The sequence below is a fragment of the Lactuca serriola genome, chromosome 4 (genome assembly GCF_051521515.1).
Source record: "Lactuca serriola cultivar US96UC23 chromosome 4, Lser_US96UC23_V15, whole genome shotgun sequence".
In the NCBI taxonomy this organism is placed as follows: domain Eukaryota; kingdom Viridiplantae; phylum Streptophyta; class Magnoliopsida; order Asterales; family Asteraceae; genus Lactuca; species Lactuca serriola.
Window position 1 is genome coordinate 23807896 of NC_136411.1, and position 22997 is coordinate 23830892.

At 37.3% G+C, this 22997-nt stretch overlaps 1 protein-coding gene across 1 annotated transcript; it reads left to right on the forward strand.

Moving 5' to 3' along the window:
* The first annotated feature begins 17387 nt into the window (after window positions 1-17387).
* On the forward strand, window positions 17388-20187 carry LOC145101193 (ATP synthase subunit beta, mitochondrial). Its single transcript, XM_079038365.1, has 9 exons — window positions 17388-17981; window positions 18177-18252; window positions 18341-18429; window positions 18507-18624; window positions 18717-18820; window positions 18908-19066; window positions 19160-19384; window positions 19458-19769; window positions 19852-20187. Exons 1-9 carry the CDS (start codon window positions 17502-17504, stop codon window positions 19960-19962), a joined length of 1674 nt encoding a protein of 557 aa, XP_078894491.1. The 5' UTR covers window positions 17388-17501; the 3' UTR covers window positions 19963-20187.
* The last annotated feature ends 2810 nt before the right edge of the window (window positions 20188-22997 follow it).

The window sequence follows — 22997 nt, forward strand, 5'->3', positions numbered from 1 at the left end:
TGTGACATGCCAAAGATGAGAACGTGTATCCAGAAAAGTTTCATGACGTGACATGAATATGGTCACGACGTGACAATGGTTGTTCTGGCCCAAACCTATAATTTTAGGCTTTCTCTCGTATTTAAGCATCATGTCCAAAGGATTAGGGCACCCTCTTCAGCCTCCAACCCTCTATCACGAAACCCTAGCCTTCCTTTTAGAGTTTTAGTTCGTTTTGGTGCTCTTAGTACACTTTGAAAGAAAACCATAAGGTTTTTGAGGAAAGATCAGGCAAGCCACTCTACTCCACCCTTGATCATCCTGTAGACCATTTGTAACACTTAAAGTTTTTACCTTTATGATTCCTTCCTTGTAGATCCAGCTTTCTTTGTATGTTTTAGCCCATAATAGGAATGGAAGTGAGATAAATTTTGCAACTTTATGGTTGATCAAGGTGCCTAGAGCCTTATGTCTTTCAGATCTAGAATGTGGTTGAGTTTTTGGAGCTTTACATAAAAATGATTTTGGAAAAATAATTTTTTTTACTATGGTTTTTGGGACATTACAAGGATACAAGTTACAATGATATAAGTCATAACCAAAGTTCGTGTTCTTACCATCATCCTGTTAATGTTATGTGTAACAACCTGAAATATTTGGATCAAGAAATGTCTAAATCTTAATCTTATACAAGTGAATTCACAACTTAACCTGACGCCCTAGAACTCTGAAAGCCATGAAGGGCAAGTTTTATATAAGTTTTTAAATACTTGAACTTTGAAAACCATATAATAAATGACCCCTCAAAAGTAAACAAGTTTAATAGAGCAAAACCAGTCAAATGGTGGGAATAGAAATCATGAAACCTGAACATGGTTTAATTAATAAATAGCCAAGTACCCCACCCACCCTAGAACACCCTTGGACCGAATTCAACACCCTAGGACAACACAAAACCGAAATCACCGTAAATGAGCTCATTAGGATCGAAAACCCAACAAGTGGAACCAAATTCTCCATGGGAAAAGACTTTAGGACCGAGAACATTAAGTGGAGCCAAGTATAGGACCAAAATCATGTATGATTTCGATCATAATAAGGATATTTTTAAGGGTTCTCGGCCATAGGTGGGAATAAAACAAAAATAGTTGACTTTAGGATGTGAAATCTCACTCATTTCCAATAAATCATGGACCATATATCCATACTTTACCCACCATTTAACCAAGCATATATCCCATCATTCTCTCCCTTAACATCGATAGTAAGCAAATACAAATCCCACCATTTCCTTATTCTCCCACTTCTCTCATATTCTCCCTAAGTTTCCTCTTAAGAACAAATCTAGGATCTCTCAAGATCAACATTCTTCAAGTATCCTCCCTGAATCTTGGTAAGTAAATTTTCGAAATTTACTAATGATCCTACACCTTATTATGTTGATTTCATCCTATTTACACATAATATTATGTGTTAACATCCTTAGGGTAACATAAGCTTCAAAGAGTTCATCAAACACTTCAAGTGTTTTAGGCTTGAAATCTCCACTTCATCACCTCATATCATCCACCAAACCATACCAAGGTGAGCTTCATACACCCATATTTGTCAAGTTTTAAGAGGGGGGGGGGGGAATACAAGTAAAACTTTGTTTATCCCATAAATAATTTTTCATCTTATGTTAAGATAAAATATTATTTAGTTAAGTTATGATTTATACTGGTTTTTGGTATAAATACTTGTGATTTACATATAGCTAAAACAAACATAATCTATGTTATAAAATCATAAGAAAGTTATGATTTGTAAAACTACATGACTTTTGGGAACTTTTATTAAAAGATAGCTTTACTAGCAAAAATGGTACATTATAGTCAATCAATAATCTAGTGGGTTTTAACACCAAAATACTATGTTTTGATTTCATATTTTCATGCTAGAATACACCTTTATATTTATATAAAAGATTATATAAACAATTTCAAACCAACCAGATAAACTATAGTTGATATAGTTTAGGAGTCACAAACCACACCTTTCGTAGATAAGTATAGTTATCGTATTTTACAAGTAAAATTGTCATGGTTCATGTAAATCTGTTAATGCTCTTGTGAGACTTCCCTTCGTCGTACCTACCTAGCGTACACCGTAAGTCTTGTAGTTATAACCAAAGTCTCTTGGAGAGAGAGCGGGGTAATTGTGTATAGATCTATACAGGGTTAACACCCCCACACCTATGTTGTTTGCTACAGCTAGACGTGGCCGGTCTAGGGTGACAAATATCCTACCAAAACCGACGCCTGAAAAACGTCATGATAGGCATTTTAGTTATATCAAGCATGGTTATAGCGACTCACATAGGGATTAATGAAAATGATTTTGGTTTACGGGAAGCTTATACTTCATTGGTTTTATCGAAAGAAATGAAACTATAAACTATTTTAAGTATGATACTCACTTCCATCGTGGTCTTAGGGTTTAAGACCACAATCCATCTTTAAGGAAAATAATGCATTTTTCTGTAACTATAAATTTTTACTTTACAAGGAAAAGATACCAAGGAATTACTTTCATTTTCAGTTCATATTAATGAAAATATTAGATTTTCTGGGAACACACTCTTTACGAGTATAACAAAATAAAACAAAGGACACGCATACATATATTCACAGTTTTAGAACGAGGCTTACAATTTTTTTTTGTTTTATAGAAAATATCAAATTTTTTGAAAGTACTACTTCCAAACGAGTGCAAAACTATTTCATACAAAAATGCTTATGACTCACGAACTTTTTAGTTGACATTTTTCAAAACGACTTGTATTCTCAGGAAACAAGCAGACAGGTCCTCAACCCTTATTGAGGGTCGGCGTCGTCATTTCATGTTTTTTCTACTTTTCAGTTATTTGTATTTGACTTTTGAACAATTGTGTTTGTAAACAATGTAATACATGAAATCTAAATGTATGAATGTTTGTGTTGCTATGTAATATGTTTAATTAGTATTCAATTGTTATGATACTATACATGAAGTCACTCCATCCGCCCCCGGACGTTTCCGCCGTCTCGGTTCGGGGTGTGACATTATGTAACATCATATTTTTCAGAAGATATTACCATCACGTATGTTCAAATTGTTTTAGATCCAGAAAATGTATGAGTCATCAACGTTGTCACGACCAATTTGTTTAAGTCTTAAGTACTTTTAAATTTTATATCGAAACCGGATCTGACGGTTACATGATGGGTAACGGTTCCTTAAAAAATGGAGACCAAAATCTGTCCTTGGTGGTTGTCACTTTTAGGAACCAGAACCGAAACCATTGACCTTACAGTTCCAGAACCGATGGTTCCAAGGCAGTTTCAGTTCCAAAAGCATGTACCTGCTATCCGTGTTCATCCCTAGATATAATATATCCTTTGTGTGGTAGGATGTATGTGTGGCTGATTATACTAGAGTAGTCTTTTGCTATGATAGTTGGAAGGTCGTATGATGGGATCACATGCCTTCTTGATAATGACATAACGACAATAAGCTATGAGCCTTGTAGGATGGGGTGTCACGATGAGATCGTGAGCTTACAAATGTATGCATTGTATGTGTGATAGAATATGAAATGTATTGGAAAACTAACTAAACTTTGTGCTTACTCATTATATTTAATTTTTTTTTTCAGGTTGTTCTAGTGAGAAGGGCAAGGTCGCAACACGACTGTACTCACATCTATATTATGTTTTTTGAAACTTCCGAATGTTTTGTTTTTTAAGAAAATGGTTTGCGAGTTGTTTAAATTGTTTTTTAAAAATAACTATTGTAACACCCAAAGTTTTGAAGGCCAAGAAAGGAAAGAAAAACCTAAGTTTAGGGGTCGACTCGGCTAGTCCAAGGAGGGACTCGGCGAGTCCGAGCGGGATCCGGGTCGAGGTGTAAGTGACCAACTCGGCGAGTCGGCCAAGTGGACTCGGCGAGTCTGGTCTGTGCGAGGAAAACTCTAATTCCGGGAGTTGTATCCTATATAAAGGGTGTTATGTCCCTCCCTGAGCCTCCTTATCATCCTAGAGAACCTGTAAACCCTATATTTCGTGTGAGCTTCCATCATTTGAGAGATATAGCTTTGGAGGAAGGAAATTGTGGAAAGGAGCTTGAAGATCAAGAAGGTTGCTTCAAAGGAGAGGTGTACATCCGAGATCTACTTCAGTTTGTGTTCATCTTGGAGGTATTAAGCTGCCATTTTCCCTTCTTTGCATCTAGATCTATTTTGTTATGAGATTCGGGGGTTTTATGGTTGATTGAGACCCAATTCGAGTTAGGGGCTTAGATATGTTGTTGCCACTTCAGATCTAGTGTTGGGATGGTCCAATATGTCATAAAGCATCAGGATATGAGTAGGTGGTGAAGCCCTTTTGTCCTTAAACCAAACCCTAGTATGTTTTGAGCCTAGATCTCTTTAGTTATACGTAAAGTTTGCAACTTTACGTGGGGATTGAGCTTTGGAGGTATGGATCTATGGTTTGGAGTCCCTGCATGACTCAAAAGTCCTCTGCATGTTTGGAGATCTGAATGGACTCGGCGAGTCCTTTGAGTGGACTCGGCGAGTAGTATGAAGATGAGGAGGAACTCGACGAGTGGGATGAACAGCTCGTCGAGTCAGATGAAGTTGGGTAGGAACTCGGCGAGTTGGATGAACAACTCGTCGAGTTTGTTGAAGATTGTCCTGAACTCGGCGAGTCTGTTCTTGAACTCAGCGAGTCAGGTCGCGAAACCCCAAACCCTTCGAGTTGAGACTCGATTCAGTGAGTCGACAAGGACTCGGTGAGTTGGACAGGACAGGATTCGGGAATTAGTAGACTCGGCAAGTCAGGGGCTGACTCGGCCAGTAGAGTCGCGATTGGAAGGACTTTGAGCATAAGAACTCGGCGAGTCAGTAAGTGGACTCGGCGAGTAGGGTTGACCTAGAAGGTTGGCTCTGACCAGGACTTTGACTTTGACCAGAGTTGACTTGGTAGTCTTTCGGGGGTCAGTTAGACTCAGTGTTGCTTTGTCATTGGTAGCTCGGGGAGCGAGTGGAGCAGGAGCTCAGAGAGTTGCCGGGCAGCAGCTAGCGGGTTCATCAGCCAGTTCAGCCAGTGCAGGTGAGTTTCCCTTTGTATGAATGGGTCTACGGCCACAATGTCGGCCCATGTAGTTATGAGTAGAAGACCCGGGGGTTAGCCCTAGGCACAGTATGCTAGTATGATATACGGGATGAGGTCCAATGATAGAGGGCGGGTTCCCAAGGAATGGTTTATGTGATAGTTAATACTTGTTGTCTGTGTGATACTCGTATGTGCCTGGTAGGGAGGTAAGTGTGGGCGAGGTCCCGTATCTCACCATTAGCAGAGTGTGGATGGTGTTCCACATCTCAGTAGTAGCAGTTCAGGGGCGAGGCCCAAGTTAGGGAAGGAATGAGGGTGGGTTGGGCCCGTATCTCACTATCAGCAGGAGTATGGACAGGGTTCCATGACTCATCAATAGCAGGACACGGGCGGGGCCCAGAGATAGGCAAGGCCTTAGAACAAGATCTGTTAGTATGTGTTTAGCTTATGTGATGTGATGTGATGTGTTTATGTGCTATTATATGTTAGTGGGCGGGGCCATGTGACAGGCGAGGCCTAAGTGAAACAAATCTGTATCCGAGCGGGGCTCGAAGCCAGGCGGGGCCGTTGTAGCAGGCGAGGCCCGAGGTAGTGGGCGAGGCCCAAGATAGCAGGCGTGGCCCAGTATGTGCAATATGTGGTTATGCATGTATGTGGTAGGGTGGGGAACTCATTAAGCTTCGTGCTTACGGTTTTTAGTTTTGGTCTCAGGTACTTCCGGTAGCGGAGGGAGGAGCTCGGGGTGATCGCATGACACACACCATAGTTTAGACAACCTGGGAATGTTTACTCTGATAACGAACATGTATTTTGGAAACTAATACTCTGTTTATGTTTTGAAATGATGAATTTGCTTAAAGTAATGTTTTATTAAAATAAATTTTTAGTCTTGAATTTTGGGATGTTACAACTGTAGAAATTTTGAGACCTTACATTATATTAATATTAAGTTATAGAGGAGGCCCATCACTACTAGTCAAATACCCCCAACCTACCAACACCACCACCATCACTACACCTATTTTTATTCTTTTTTTACTAACATACTTCACCACCATCCTCTGCCAATGTAACCACCACAATCTACCAAAAAAAATGAACTTGAATCAAAACTAGAAACTAAATCTGAATATAAACTTGATAAATATCATATAATCCTAAACTTGAGATCGAATCAAAACCAAAAACCAATAACAAAAATTTGAAATCGAATCAAAAGCAAAAACAAAAATTTGGATATAAACTTAAATCAAAACCGAAAACCAAAAACCTAGAACTCGATAAACAACATATAATCAAGAATCTACAAATTATGAAAATCAATTTACGATGGAAACCTAAACATGATTTGAAAATTGATATATAATGCAAATAGATTTCTAGTTAGTTTGAAACGACGAAACAAAGATGATAGTGGTCTTGGTAACTTCGTTGGGAAGCAATGCCGACAACCAGCTTGATCGATGGTGGTGATTTTGATGACTTCTTTTTCAAGAGATATAGGCAACAAAGAAGATGAAGACGACGCCAAATATGAAGACATGGGTCAATGATGGCGGAGATGGAGATGGAGATAAAACTTTTATCCATATATATATATATATATATATATATATATATATATATATATATATATATATATATATATATATATATATATATATATATATATATATTGTAACACCCAAAAATTCAAACCAATTTAAATTTTTAAAAACATTTCAAACCATTAAAAATCGTTACAACTTTGTTTTCAAAATATATAATATCAGAGTTTTTCCCAGAAACATAGACAAAACATGAGGAGCTGTACGATCACGCATTCGCCTTGCCGCGATCCCCTAATGTACCTGAAACAATAAATTGAAACTGTAAGTCCGAGAGCTTAGTGAGTTCCCCCAAAATACTCATACTCATATCCATACATATATAATCATAAACAACATACCATGGATCCAATCAACCATCGGGTTGGAATACCGCAGGCCCTCAACCATCCGATTGTAATTCCAACACACTATGGGTCCAATCATCCTCGGGATGGAATACCCCAGGCCCACAACCAACAGGTTGGAATGCCCACACACTATGAGTACAATCATCCTCGGGATGGAATACTCACGGCCCACACCCTACAGGTTGGAATGCCCAGGTCTATTGGCCTTCGCACAGAGCAGATATGTGATAACCCGAAATTTATTCCGTCATTTTTAACCCCCTTTTCCGTTAATAAGCCTCGTTTTATTTAACTGTCCGTTAACTTTTGGACTGGGTAATTAATTTGGGACTTTTTAAATGACTTTATGAAGGTTGAAATAAATTAGAAACACCACAAGTTTCCCTTAAAAAAATTTAGTTTCAACCAAGTCAAAATACGACCGTTTAATCGGGTGCGACCAAAAAGCCCCGTTTAACTGCAGTATCAGGTAGATTTCCACTGAGCCCCAACTCAAGCCCCTATATAAGGGAGAGTAAACTCCATTTCCACTCTTTCCACTCTCTCTTTACACTCTCTCTCTACAACTTGTTTTCGAGCCAAAAACACCCGTTTCGAGCCCCAAACTAGTAAGTAATCCATCCCAAGTTGTTGTATAGCTTAGTTAACATGAAAATTCGTGTTTAAGACATCAAATGGGGGCAAGATTATGTGTTTACGGCCCAAGAACACTCTTGGACCATGAACACCATTAAATGGGTTTTTTAAGCCCCAAAACCCCTCTAAACTACCCCTAAGGCTTATATATGGCTAAATGACTTATGGAAACGGACTTAGAACACATTGAACTTAAATTTTGGGGAGTAAACTTGAGTTTACTGCCCAAGAACTTGCTTGGGCCGTAAACTCCTCTTCATGGGGAGTAAACTCAAGTTTAAGTGTTAGAAATGCCCTCAAACACCTCCTATGGCCTTGGAAAATATCTAGAACCAACCCCCATTGAAGTAAAGGCTTTAAACTTTAATAAATCCAAGGAAATAAGAGTTTACGGCCCATGGACCTTTCCTAGGGGGTTTACGGCCATAAACTCCTATTTCCTTGGACTTATTGAAGTTTAATGCCTTTAATTCAATGGGGTTGGTTCTAGATATTTTCCAAGGCCATATGAGGTGTTTGAGGGCATTTCTAACACTTAAACTTGAGTTTACTCCCCATGAAGAGGAGTTTACGGCCCAAGCAAGTTCTTGGGCAGTAAACTCAAGTTTACTCCCTAAAAGTTAAGTTCAATGTGTTCTAAGTTCGTTTCCATAAGTCATTTAGCCATATCTAAGCCTTAGGGGTAGTTTAGAGGGGTTTTGGGGCTTAAAAACCCTATTTAATGGTGTTCACGGTCCAAGAGTGTTATTGGGCCGTAAACACATAATCTTGCCCCCATTTGATGTCTTATGCTTGTATACATAATATATAACTAATGATCAAACGACCTTCAGACGAACATCCGATCCCACCAGACCACATCTCAACGAAGAAAAGGAAATAGGGCGAACTAGCCTTCCTAAGTCCTTTGAACATTATTTATATAACTTATACAAGCACAGGCATACATTTAACTAAGTAGATTTACATTAGTCAGTTCAGTTGTGAGTCTCTATCATTAGTACAGTATTTTACATCAGATCTCACTATACAAGATACATCTTCAGTACACGGCCTTCTCCGTTGTCAGGTTGGTAACCAGAGTCTCTTGTAGGGAGAGCGGACATTGTGTGTATAGATCTATATGGGATTGACACCCCCGCACCCTGACTGCTAGCTACAGTCCACGGCCTACCAAGCCAAGGGGTGACAAATGTCATACTTACACCGACGCTTGCAGGGCGTCAAGTTCTCTAGTGTCTATCAGTATGGTTACAAGTATCTCGGGGTTACCTTATAATTCATGGCCTTAAGGTAACGGGTTTTAACATTGTATTCACTGTTTTTAGACCTTGCTAGACGTATCATTCATTCGATAATGTCTGGGGTCTGTATTCACTGTTTTTAGACCTTGCTAGACGTATCATCCATTTGATACTGTCTAGGGTCTGGGTCTCTTTTCGTTAGACTGAGCCAGGCGTGTTGTTCATTCGATACTCTCCTGGAGTCTATGATTTCTTTTGCCTCAGTCAGCAGTATTTCCTGTTGAGGCCTATGTTATTTTCCCTAATACCTTTACTTATAATATCCTCCTGCTTTCTTTAAAGTCAAATACCGCATTTTGATAAGGATAATATTTTAGGGAAATTCTTCTTTAAAACATAACACTGTCGGTTCTTGGTAGAAGACCACTTTTAATTAGAAAATATAGGATTTTCTGGAAAGGGCTCTAATACACCGTTGATTCTAAACTACTACTTTTATAAAGTTATTTGAATATAATGACACTAAATACTTATGAACTCACCAGCATTTATAAAAATGTTGATACTCGCTTTCAAATAACTTGTATTCTCAGGTCAACTTTAGACAGGTACATTCCAGGAGCTTTTGGATGAAGACAATTTAGTACCACGCTGCACCTATATTATTACTTGTATTACTTGATGTTTTCTATGTAAGGTAAACCATGTAAAACTATTACTATTAATGCAATGGTTGTTGTACTTTGATTACTATACTGCATATGTTTTGATACTTGACATGACATCATCCACCCCAGAACGTTTCCTCCGTTCCGGTTTTGGGGTGTGACAAGATAAGCCTCAACCGCTAAACACACATGTGCACATATAACATGTAATCACATAACAATTTATAGACAATACTTGATCTAACGGATCATACCACACAGCACATAACACCATCCTATCTACCAGGATGTCGATCTAACAGATCATACCACATATCCTACAATATTATCCTACCCTCTAGGATACCAATCTAACAAACCATACTAGCATAACATAACCATATAACAATCCAAGGGCTGACCTTGGTGCCTTAGACTCTTGAGTATTGTGAGGAAAACTCACCTCGCAACTGAAGTCTGAAACTAGAAAGTTCAACTCCCGGATCGCCAACACGAACTCCACCACCTATAGTTACCATAAAACCCTTTTTCATAAATCTCCAAATTACCAAAATACCCTCAGAAGTCAACTAGTCAACTCTTGGTCAAAGTCAAAGTCCACAGTCAAAGTCAAACAGTCCATGTTGACTTGACTCGTCGAGTGTGGTTCACCGACTCGTCGAGTCCTTCCTGAACTCGAGAATTCGTGAAATACTTGATTGGCTCGTCGAGTTCCCCTTTAACTCGTCGAGTTTATACATGTCCAAGAGTTTGGGAGAAACCCTAGCCAACTCGCCGAGTCTTCGAATGACTCACCGAGTTCAAGGCAATCTTCAACGGACTCGTCGAGTCTGTTCATCAACTCGGAGAGTTCATGACCATCTTTATATGACTCGTCGAGTTGACTATGCAACTCGTCGAGTCCTTACAATCCTTCATCCATGTAGACACTTTAAGCCATGCCAAGGTTCCAGATTACAAATCCAAGCTTTTAAGGCATGTTTATCACGTAAAGTTGCAAACTTTACACGCATGCAAGGCCCTAAAGGCTCTAAATGACCAATCTAAGCTTCTAATGGAGCTTTTCACCTTAGGGGAGTCTCATCCTTATGGAAACTTTATGGACTTAGGACTCAAAGGAGGTTTAGATCTGAAGTTTCAACTTCAGATCTGGCTCCCATACCAAAAATCCATTCATGAATAACTAAAGAAAGTTAAGTTTGCCAAGGGTTTTCCCTTTTTTTTTAAAAAAAAAAAAGCCCTAGCTTCCACATATGAATGATTCTAGAAGAAAAAGAGGTTAAGGTAACAGTTGGTTACCTCCAAAATGTGCCCATGCTGAAGTAGAATCTGGATCCACACAAAAGTCTTGATGCTAGCCTTTTAATCTACAAATTCCTTCCCAAAAGTCACTTCCCAAAGCTCCAAAACACTCTCCAAGATCTCACTCACGAAAATTAGGGTTTTTGGGTCTCAAGGGGTGATAAAGGACAGTGGAAGGCGCTAATGGTCCAATATATAGGGTGTAAAAAACCTGAAAATTAGGGTTTCCACTGCCAGCTCCTATTCGTCGAGTCCCTTATGCTGACTCGGCGAGTCACTCATTAATTGACGTGTCCTGGCCCGCTGCTACTCGACGAGTCACAACATCAACTCGTCGGGTAGACTTTAAAACATGAATTTAAATGGAGTGATAATGATACCTGACGGTTGGGATGTTACACACACACACACACACATATATATATATATATATATATATATATATATATATATATATGTGTGTGTGTGTGTGTGTGTGTTTAATGCTATTATATGATAGAATGTATTTACATACTCGTATGCATTAAATATGTTGTCAACCTCGTGATCTGTATCGTATATATACAACTGGCAACATTTTGGTAATTCGTTTTCCTCTGGTAGTAAGCTACCTGCAATATGATAATTTTGTCAATGCATTCGATAAACATAAGGACCACCTCCAGAGTTAATGGCATGATCAGTCTTACTAGCCATAAATGTAAATGCAAACATCATATTGTATCTACGAATATTTTTTTTTATAAAGTTATGACTTTTTTCAGTAACCCCACTATGTAAATCAAGCAATAACTGAGGTTGGTGAATCAAGTTTGGTAATTCTACTTTTCCATTGTAACAACATACAGAATAAGAGATTTTCCTTAAATCTTTATTTCATCTTATTGCTTCTCCCTTTTAAACCCTAACTTTACATACAGAGCAAACGTATACCGCATCACCAGAATCCAAATAATCTATAAGAAACAAAAAACTCATCACATAATATATACTATAAGCGTAATTTGAAAATGGTGATAACATATTGAAATGATAATTTTCATTGGATAACCAAAATTTAAAATTTTAAATAGAAAGAAACAGTACCTTTGGTTATGCCATGTAACGCCCGCGTTTCCAGGCTAGACATTATTGTTGATGTAATAGTCTAGGTTAACCTTTGTAACTCTTTTAAAGTATTAATGATGAAATATTTGAATATTATATGTTTTATGCTTAGTTGTGTGGCTTAACTGAAGTAAGAATAAAATAAGCGTCAAAATCAAAGTGTGAGATATACCCGATATCTTTACATAAAGTTGTAGTGGTTGAAACAATGATTCTGGATATATAAAGAACGCCGAATCCGAGTTATAACGAAGAAGTTATGACCTGTCGAAGTTTCGCGACAGAACCGACACGACGCCGAATGATGTAAAATATGTAATTAAGATAGAGAGATATCTAGCCTTAGTGATCTAAACGAAACTTGTAGAGTTCGTTAAACCGAGAGCGTGAATAAAAAGAACGCCCAAATCTGACTTCGTATGAGGAAGTTATGATTTTTCCGAAGTTTCGACTTAGCAATATGCAGCCCGAATCCTCGATTTGAGATCGAGTGATTTTTAGCCAAAACAATCTAAATGAGAATCGAATATCTCATCGATAGTAGTGAAACGATAAAAAGATAAGGCGAAAACGGACGTCAGATGAAGAAGTTATGAATTTATAACGGAGTTTTCCTGTCCCGGCCTACTAAAAATAATATAAAAATAATATATTTATAATATATTAAAAATAAAGTCAAAATTAGCCAACGGAGTCTAAACGAGAGTTGTAGAGCATATTATCACCTACGCGTCGATATAAAGAACGTCGAAAACGGAGTTCGTATGCGAAAGTTATGAATTTATGAAGTTCGGGGCGCGAAACCCCAAAACTGTCAGCCACCACGACGTGGCAGGAGCTCTGGAGTTTGTAAGACCCACTTGCAATGACGTATGCAGTGACGACCCATCGTCCACGACGTGGTAAACCGTACCACGACGTGGCAAAGGTAAATTTTGCCCTATGAATAGATTTGAAGGGCCAGCCGAGTTTGGTTGCTCAAATTCTCTCCTCTCACTCATATTACCTCGATTTATGTGCAAAAAAGTACCCCCCGAAGCCCCGGTATCATCCCGAGACCCGAAGCAAGTCCCGAAGCTCGAAGATCCCATGAAGAAAAGAGTTTCCGAGCCGAAGCTCTGCCCGCAAGAAGCCCGGTGAGTGAAGTGAACCCAGTTTCACCGAAGAATACTACTTCTACAAGCCGTAGCGCTGTCCAATCATCTTCTGATCAAGTGAGTGTATAGTCCCTTTCATAAACACGAGTATAATACAAGTATTGTTTGAATAGATTAAGTATATAATTGGGTAAAAGACCATTCTACCCTTCTAATGGCTCATAAGTCCAAACACTGACTAATCCCTAAAAGTCAACGATCAACCTTTGACCCGACTCGTCGAGTGCACTCGAGCGACCTGGCGAGTCCAAGCGGGTCCTCTGAGTCCTTCTAGCCTCTCTTGGCTCGTCGAGTCATCCTTCCACTTGACGGGTTCCTTCTGACACGAATCACGGGGCAACCCCCACTCGACTCGTTGAGTCCACTTATGAACTCGGCGAGTTGCCTCCATGATCATACTCAAATGACCTTCTGAGGCCAGATCTGTCTCACTAATCCATAAATTTGACCTTCCCAAGCATAATAATCACGTAAAGGTCGAATCTTGGTATACATGCAATAACCCCAAAGCTTCCTTTGGTGAAATAACTACTAAAAGGGCAACCTAAGTTCATTTCCTCCATGAAACCACATAAAGCAGGTTGGCTAAGGCTCTTCTGACCTCAAAAGGTCCAGTTCCAGAGTCTATCACTCAATGGGACCACATAAGCATCAAATCAAGCCAATAAAGGGTATAGAAAACCCAAAAATTCAAGGATCTCATGCTAAACAGAAAAAGGGATCGATTTTCTACCTCAAAGTTGTAGATCCAAGCTGGAAACCCATTTAAATGCAATCCTCTTGACCTCCCTTTGATGGAACACTTTCTCCTTTGCAAAATCACACCAAAAATGATCAAAAAGGCTCAAACTCTCTCACAACTCACTCACAATCGCTAGGGTATCTCTCTCTGGACTGGTAGCCGCAAATGGAGGCCATAAAGGCCTTTAAAAAGGGCACAAACACCAAGAATTAGAGTTTCAATCCACAACGCGGACTCGTCGAGTCTACCCTTGCCGACTTGTCGAGTCCGTTCATTAATCCAGTCAGTAGTCGCGGTCCTACTCGACGAGTCTACGACTCAAATCGTCGAGTCCCTCTCTTTTTCTCAAAAATAAAATGATAAAATATAATACTTCAAAATCCGGATGTTACAAATATTAGTTAAAGTTGAAAATTTACTTATACATGCCCATGAATAACATGATAAGGCTATGTAATAAAAACAGAGAGAGAAGGGAATGACTTAAATCAAAACATCTTGCAACATTCTCACTTACATATGTATGAATTAAATCTTTTATAACTTTACATCTTATAACCACATGTTCTAAAATTGAGTGGAATCTGTTCTATAAGATAATTGATGAAATTGTGAAAAAACACAACCAAAATTCAACTATATCAGGTGCTCGGGTGAAATAATTAGATTTTGAATCTTACCCAGAACAACATAGATAGGTGTTGATGTCCTCCTGCAAAGTCGCACCAACCTACCCTGGAGTTGAACTAATTTGAAATCGAGAAAGAAACCCCCTGTATTTGGGGGTTTGTATATACAAAGATCATCCTCTTTAACAACAAACAAACAAAGTGTATATATAAAATAGAATCAACCGATAACAATCTGGATTTCTTCTCTTTCTTCGTCTTCAAGCACCTACATATAACAAATGTTTATTAAGTTCCCGTGTTTGAGAGAGAAGATGATTAGAATCAACCGATAACTATGGTGGTTAAGATTAATGAAGGTGAAAATCAATCTGAATAAAAAGATGATTAACAATATAGAACCCTTATCAACAAACGATGTAATGACGTAATAGCTGACCTTGAGGAAGTGATTCAAAAATGATTTCAATCAAATGTGTTGTAATCATCCTCATCGGCTTATCAAAAAACGCTAATTTGGTGGCTGATTTTTCGATTTCTACATGGGAAGTAGTTATGACAGACGAACGTAATCAATCGAATTTAGTATGTGTTCAATAAATATTGAATTGTTTTGTTAGGATGCCACCAGAAATATGAAGAACGATCTAAGGGTTTAAATCAATCAATGAAATCCAATTAATGGTTCTCATTGTTGAAGGTGACATTATTAGGTTTCTGTTTTAATATATATATATATATATATATATATATATATATATATATATATATATATAAATAAAGTTCATTCGTGAATTTATACGTAATGCTAATTGAATAATGCATTAAGGGTCATATGTTATATATTTCATTTTTCACCGACCAAATATATTTTTACCGACCTAATATAATGCCTAGCCATATTTTTCAAATGTGTGTAATTAATTAAAGTTAAGCGTACATTATATATTCTTATCTGAGTTAGTTTTTCTTATGTGATTTTTGAAATTAAAAAAAGGAGAGTGAAGATGATTTTTCCATAATATATTTTTTCTATAATAATATTTATATTATTATCTAATGAAATTATTATTATTATTATTCTCTTATTTATCTTATCTCAGGGCCGCCCTTAGTGTATAAATAATTAATGCCTTGCTTAGGGCCCCCACTTCTAAGGGGCCTCACTTAACCCAAACCTCAATTAGGGAATAATTAAGTGTCGATTAAAATTCTCCAATTTCCATTCGTAAATCGTACACATCCGCTGCAGAAACAAATTAATCAAACGATCGGCGCTATCTATTGAATGCGACTCATTGTTCTTCAATTCTTCTTCTTTCTCTGTCGTTTGAATCTGATTCTTCTTTCTTTCTCTGCAGAAACCAATTACCTCCATTGTTGATTGACTTGATTCTTCTTTCTGAAAGGCTATCGAGTGTCAAGACTCAAGAACTCAATTGATTTGGTGATTCCTAAATTTTGAAAAGTAAGTTTTTCTTCCATTCTTGTTCTTCTTCGATTTTTCCTTGGATTATCTATGATTATGGTTTGTGAATTTTGTGAAAAGATGATAATATATTATCTATGATTGTGGTTTGTGATATAGCCTGGACCAGGTGGTTCTGCACTTCTGCTTAACCCGTTTTTGACCTGCCGGAACCCCTTTTTCCTTATTGATTTTAGCCAAACTTACGACTAGGGAATAATTCCTAATCATGTGCATTGTAACTCAGTTTCCAATTTCATTTTTATAATAATTTCACAAAAGAGGTCTCTATTTTTTATCCTTTTTTTGTCACAATTCAACCCTAAGGAAAAAAGAAGTTATTTGAGCTTATCTATTAATTTAATTTTCAATCTGCACGGTTATCATTATTCTATTATCATATCTATTATCATTAATTTTCAATCTGCACGGTTATCATTATTCTATTATCATATCTCTGCAATATTCCTTCATTTTGTTTGTTAGTAATCTATGTCTAAAAAGGTCATCCAAGACATCTCATGGTCTATGTTAATTTTTGTTATTTTGATGAAGTTAAAATTGTTTGATGCACTACACCAAATAGAGTACAATTATTTTGATGAAGTTAAATTTGTTTGATATACAATATGAAGTTAAATTTTTGTTATTTGTCAAAGGGCCCCAAATTTTTTGATCGCTTAGAGCCCCCAAACTGGTTGAGCCGACCCTGTCTTATCTTATAAATAAATAAGTTTAAAAGTTATTAATAATTATAAAGTTATTTGTGATATTATTTATACTATCAATGATGTTAGGTTGATGAAAAATTATTTGGAATTTTATTTTTTATAATATTTATGTATTTTATTATATTATAAAAACAATATTAAAAATTGGTCGAAAAATAATTATATTGTGATGATGACTTAAAAAACAAGGCAATGATAATTATATGGTAATAATCTATCTCCATTCAACTAAAAAATAAGCTTAATGATTTAAGTTGTTATTATAGGTTGGTATGTATATAATAGAACCGATTATGGATATAGACAAACATGAGGAAGTTGGTGGCCTTTAGGGTTAAGGTGAGTGAATAACTTTTGTAAAAGAAAAGATTAATATAAAATGAAAAAATAAAATAAAAATTAATAAGATATCAAATATGGATAAAATAATAATGTTAAGATTAATTGTGAAATAAAATGAAGCTAGGAGTATAACCAACAACAAATTAAAACTATAAAGACCATCGTGAAATTTTGTGTTTATTTATTTTGTTACTTCAAATAAAATTTAAAAAAAAAATATTTTGTCGCAATTTCTACGGGCCAAAATTTAGGGATTGTTTTGGCGTATAGAATCCCGGAATGTAAAAAGTTGAAAACCCCCAAAATTCGGTCACTTTAGATCAGGGTCTCTCGCGAGACAAATCCATCCATCCACACATTTCAAACCCTAGCAGTCTCTCCTTTTTCTCCGACTTTCCTCCGACATGGCTTCACGGAGGCTGGCGGCCTCTCTCCTCCGTTCATCACTCCACCGATCTCCATCAAGATCTCCATTTACTCACTCCAGCAGAGCCGCACGCACGCGCTCCCAGTCTCACCCTTCCCCTACCGGTTACTTCCTCAACCGAGCAGTCAACTATGCTACTTCCGCCGGCGCTGCATCATCACAGCCACCCGCCACTTATACTGTTCAGGGATCTACTGATGGAAAGATCACTGATGAGTTCACCGGCGCCGGTTCCATCGGACAGGTGTGTCAGGTTATTGGTGCCGTCGTTGATGTGAGATTCACCGAAGGATTGCCTCCGATCCTTACCGCTTTGGAGGTCTTGGATAATTCGATTAGGTTAGTCTTGGAAGTGGCGCAGCATTTGGGTGAGAATATGGTGAGGACTATTGCTATGGATGGTACTGAAGGGCTTGTGAGAGGTCAACGAGTTCTCAACACCGGATCTCCAATCACTGTAAGCATTTCTTCATTTCAAAAGAACTTTTATTATGAAAATTGAAGATTTAGGGTTTTGAGATAGTTTTGTATCAAAATGTGTTAGATCCAAATGAAAACTTATACGTATGTCATTTCATTTTTGATCGTTAAGATCTGTATATTACATTACTTCTACCTGCACTTAAAAGTTATATATATTCATTGATTGTAGGTACCTGTTGGCAGAGCCACTCTTGGTCGTATCATTAATGTTATCGGAGAGCCTATTGATCACAGAGGCGATATCAGTAAGTGTCTCGTTTTCTATCAAGTATCATCACTTTCATCATTTTTCCTAGAAAGACTATCTTATCTTTCCGCACTCCATTTCAACAGAAACCGATCATTATCTACCCATTCACAGAGAAGCCCCAGCTTTTGTAGAGCAGGCAACGGAACAACAAATCCTTGTCACTGGAATCAAGGTAATTCATTGAAGAGTTGTATTTTAGTAGTATCCTTGGATTCATTTTGAAAGTACATGTTCATTGTTATATTATAGGTTGTCGATCTTCTTGCACCATATCAAAGAGGAGGAAAGATTGGTCTCTTTGGTGGTGCTGGTGTAGGAAAAACTGTTCTTATCATGGAGCTTATTAACAATGTTGCCAAAGCCCATGGTGATTCCTAATTAGCTTTTCTTTATATAATTTAGACAACACCTTGATTTTCTTGACACCACTTGTAAACAATTTTTGTTTTGTTTCCTCAGGTGGTTTCTCTGTATTTGCTGGTGTTGGAGAACGTACCCGTGAGGGTAATGATCTTTACAGAGAAATGATGGAAAGTGGTGTCATCAAGCTAGGTGACAAGCAGGTAAATCTTTGTATAGATATATCTTTTCATTCCCATTTCATGGTTATCTGATTACTTACTTACATGTACTTTTGTTGTTATTTGTAGAGTGAGAGCAAATGTGCACTTGTGTATGGTCAAATGAACGAGCCCCCAGGTGCCCGTGCTCGTGTTGGGCTGACCGGACTAACTGTTGCTGAACACTTCAGAGATGCTGAAGGTCAAGATGTGCTTCTCTTTATTGACAACATTTTCCGTTTCACACAGGTAAGTGAGAGTCTGTGTACTTTAAAAAAAAGTATTCTTTCTTGATGAATGTCAAACATTGACCAATGAATGTTTGACTTTATACACCAACAGGCTAACTCTGAGGTGTCTGCTTTACTTGGGCGTATTCCATCTGCTGTGGGTTATCAACCAACATTGGCAACCGATCTTGGAGGGCTTCAAGAACGTATCACAACCACCAAAAAGGGTTCCATTACATCTGTCCAAGCCATTTATGTCCCTGCTGATGATTTGACGGATCCTGCCCCTGCCACAACCTTTGCTCATTTGGATGCCACCACTGTGTTATCCAGACAGGTGAATAAATAAATAAATATATAATTTTTCAACTTTTTGTGATTGTATATATGAATATTATTATTATGTACAGATTTCTGAGCTTGGGATTTACCCTGCTGTTGATCCGCTTGATTCAACATCGCGTATGTTGTCACCACATATTTTGGGAGAGGATCATTACAACACAGCTCGTGGTGTACAGAAGGTTCTTCAGAACTACAAGAATCTTCAAGATATTATTGCAATTCTTGGAATGGATGAGCTTAGTGAAGATGACAAGTTGACTGTTGCACGTGCTCGTAAGATTCAAAGGTTTTTGAGTCAGCCCTTCCATGTTGCTGAGGTTTTCACTGGTGCCCCTGGTAAATATGTTGAGTTGAAAGAAAGCATTGCTAGTTTCCAGGTCAGTTTTTATTTCCTCCCTTTTTTTTATTTAATTGGCAAAAAAAGAAATTTTTTTTTGTTTAAAAATTTGTAAATTACAGGGAGTGTTGGATGGGAAGTATGATGACTTATCAGAACAATCGTTTTACATGGTTGGTGGAATTGAAGAGGTTATTGCTAAGGCTGAGAAGATTGCAAAGGAAAATGCTTAAGAGGACACTAATGGATGCTAATGTTGTTTAATTTCCCCCTCTTTTGTTGCTTGCTATAATTTGGACAAAATTGAATAATTACTGTTTTGTTAAGTTTTGTTTTTGTGATGATGATAGAGAAGTGGAGAGATGATGAGGTTGAACCTCAACCTCTCAGTGAAAAATCAATTCACCCCTTGTGTTTTATTGTCGGATAATAAAGGGGAACAGGTTTTGGATTTTGTATATGGTTATGGTTATGGTAGTCTCTACTTGCTTTTTGGATGCATTTGGTGCTTTGAATGTCTAATTCATGGTTGCTATTTCTGTCTTCATATATTCTTTATATGAGGAAAAGATTAATTCTCTCATTTTTTTTCTTCCCCAAAAGAGGAGTAAAATTAATTTTAGATTTGTACATAAACCAAGTATCATTTGGTTATCGGGTTGGTGGTAAGTTCAATTGGATCATATATGATTTGTTAGGGAGGAGGGAGTCGTTCCCTCCCAATCCACCGCCACATCAATTTTTGTCTCTTTTTTTTTTTATTTTTTTCCAATCCACAAAACACTGAAATCTTATCTTTTTGAATTCATTCAATTAAAAAAAAATACAAAACAACTAAGGTACAAGTTTTAAAACACTTTGCCAAAAAAAAAACAAGTTTTAAAACACATGGTTTAAGAGAAAATAAGAAAGAGAAAGTAGAGAGATGATGAAGTGGGTTAGTGAAACCAATCAATTCACTCGTTTAAACGGGAGTTGTACTGCCGATAACTTTTATTGCTAATTAAGATTTTTACATTTGATTGTTTTGTATTTTTTTTAATTGAATGGGTTTAATGAGTTCAAAAAGATAGAGTTTTCGTTAGGGATGAGCATAGGCGGGTACCTGCCTCATTTGGCGAGAACCAGAACCGGAACCGGCGGTTCCTAGAAAGTTAGAACCGGAACCGGAACCGCTCTAGGCAGTTCTTAAATGTTTGGAACCGGTCCCGGAACCGGCGGTTCCGGTTCCGGGAGCGGATAACCCGGTCGCATTAATTTTGTTAATTTTTTTTCGACAAAACCGCAATTTAGTTCGATCCAAATCAAATAAATTTGGATTAAAGACGGACAAAATCGGACCAATATATTCTAAACCGGTCTAAGTAACACACACACACACACACACACACATATATATATATATATATATATATATATATATATATATATATATATATATATATATATATATAAACCGGAACTGGAACTGCTTAAGGCGGTTCCAGTTCCAAAACCGGCAGTTCCGAGACGGTTCCGGTTCCAAAAGCGGGTACCCAGTTCCGATGCTCATCCCTAGTTTTCGTGTGTTGTGGGTTCAGAAATATGAAAAATAAAAGAGAAAAATTGATGTGACAGTGGGTTCAGTAGGTTGGGAGGGAATGACTCCCTCATCCCTTAGAAATTTATTCCAATCATCATTCATCACCATGGGTTTGTCATCATCAAAAATAGGGGATTGTTGTTTTGATAACAATCAAAGAAAAAATACAAACTGAATTTGTTTAGTTTTTAGCAGTACAATCGTATTATGCAAGAAATTTACAGAATGTTGATTGGAAACAACGATAAAATCGAAGATCTACCCGTAAAGAGGAAACATGACATCACATTCCAAAGTAGAAAGATTTACCAAGAAGATGATGATTAATGATGATTTGCCAAAACTGGAAAATTGTTGTGTATCGAGCAAAAGATCTTGAAAGAGTTATGTAAATAAAACTTGTAAAGATGTTGTTTTCTCTATGGTTTTGATCATGAATGGTAACACCATGGGAACAATTATCTTTTGTAAACGAAAATAACAAAAGAGACCAATCATGTTAAATGCTACACTTCAAAGTGTGTTTTAAAATGAGTGTTACAAAAGTACAACTAAACTCATATATATATATATATATATATATATATATATATATATATATATATATATATTGTAGACCGAGTTATCAACACGGGGTGATTGAGTTTTGCCAAGGTATATACAAGGATATAAGCAAGTTTGCAGGTCAACATGTTAGTACATTCAAGAATGTTAGGAGCATATTTTTCCTGAGATAAAAACATATCATATTTGTCCCTTGAGATAATAATTATGGAAAAGAAAATTGGAGCCCCACGATCAAGTCATGAAGCATTTTACACCTAAAATATCTTAAATATGAAAGTAGTAACCCAATATTATCGACATACAATAGAAAATATATAGAGACAAGTCACATTGACTATTAATTGTTCCAAACCAGAAAATAAAGAGCAAAGTGATGGAACCAAGATTTCGGTACTTTTTTGGGTCCATATAAACTATAAAGTCATTTGTAGCAGACCTGCATGATCAGGTGAAAAGGAGTCCTGAAATCCTTGTGGTTGATGCATATTATAGTCTCCTGAAGATGACCATGAAGAAATTCATAACAAGTTGTCGAATTGGCCATGCATGAGAGACATCAAGATTGAGAATGGTCATAATGGTGGTTGGTTTAACAACCATTGGGCTAAAAGTATCATTATAGTTCCGTTGACTACGAAAATTGACAACTAAACGGGTCCTTTACCGTACAAGTCAGTCATATATGCTATGCTTCTTTTGAACTAGTTTAGAAATGCGTCGAGGGACATGGGTCGTCATAGAATGAGTGGAGGTGATGTTTGGTGTAGCAAGGGAGGGTTGTGTAATGGACTCTGAATGAAAACAAAGGTGCGAGTGGGTGTAAGGGCTGCAAAGTTGCCGTATCAACTGACACTATGTCAATGGATGTAGTTGGTGTCAGAGTAACCTCTAAAAAGATAGGAGATAAGGTCTGAGAAATATAAGAGTAGGAGATGCGAGGGGATGGGTTGTCGGAGTCGAAATGACAATCGTGTAACAAGAGTAACCATATGGCAGCCGATGTGGCAATGAAAGTCAATGTTGATGTGACATTTGACGAGGTTGGTGGTAATGAGGTATGATTGGAGAAATTGATGAGCAAAAGTGTTAGGTTGAAAAATGTTTTAGAGATTTTTTTCT

Bases quoted from the DNA above. Each gene is read 5' to 3' on its own strand.
- LOC145101193 (XM_079038365.1), top strand. From the start codon at position 17,502: ATGGCTTCACGGAGGCTGGCGGCCTCTCTCCTCCGTTCATCACTCCAC. The intron at 18,821-18,907 runs GTAAATCTTTGT...TGTTATTTGTAG, and splicing joins TCAAGCTAGGTGACAAGCAG to AGTGAGAGCAAATGTGCACT. The intron at 19,385-19,457 runs GTGAATAAATAA...TATTATGTACAG, and splicing joins CCACTGTGTTATCCAGACAG to ATTTCTGAGCTTGGGATTTA.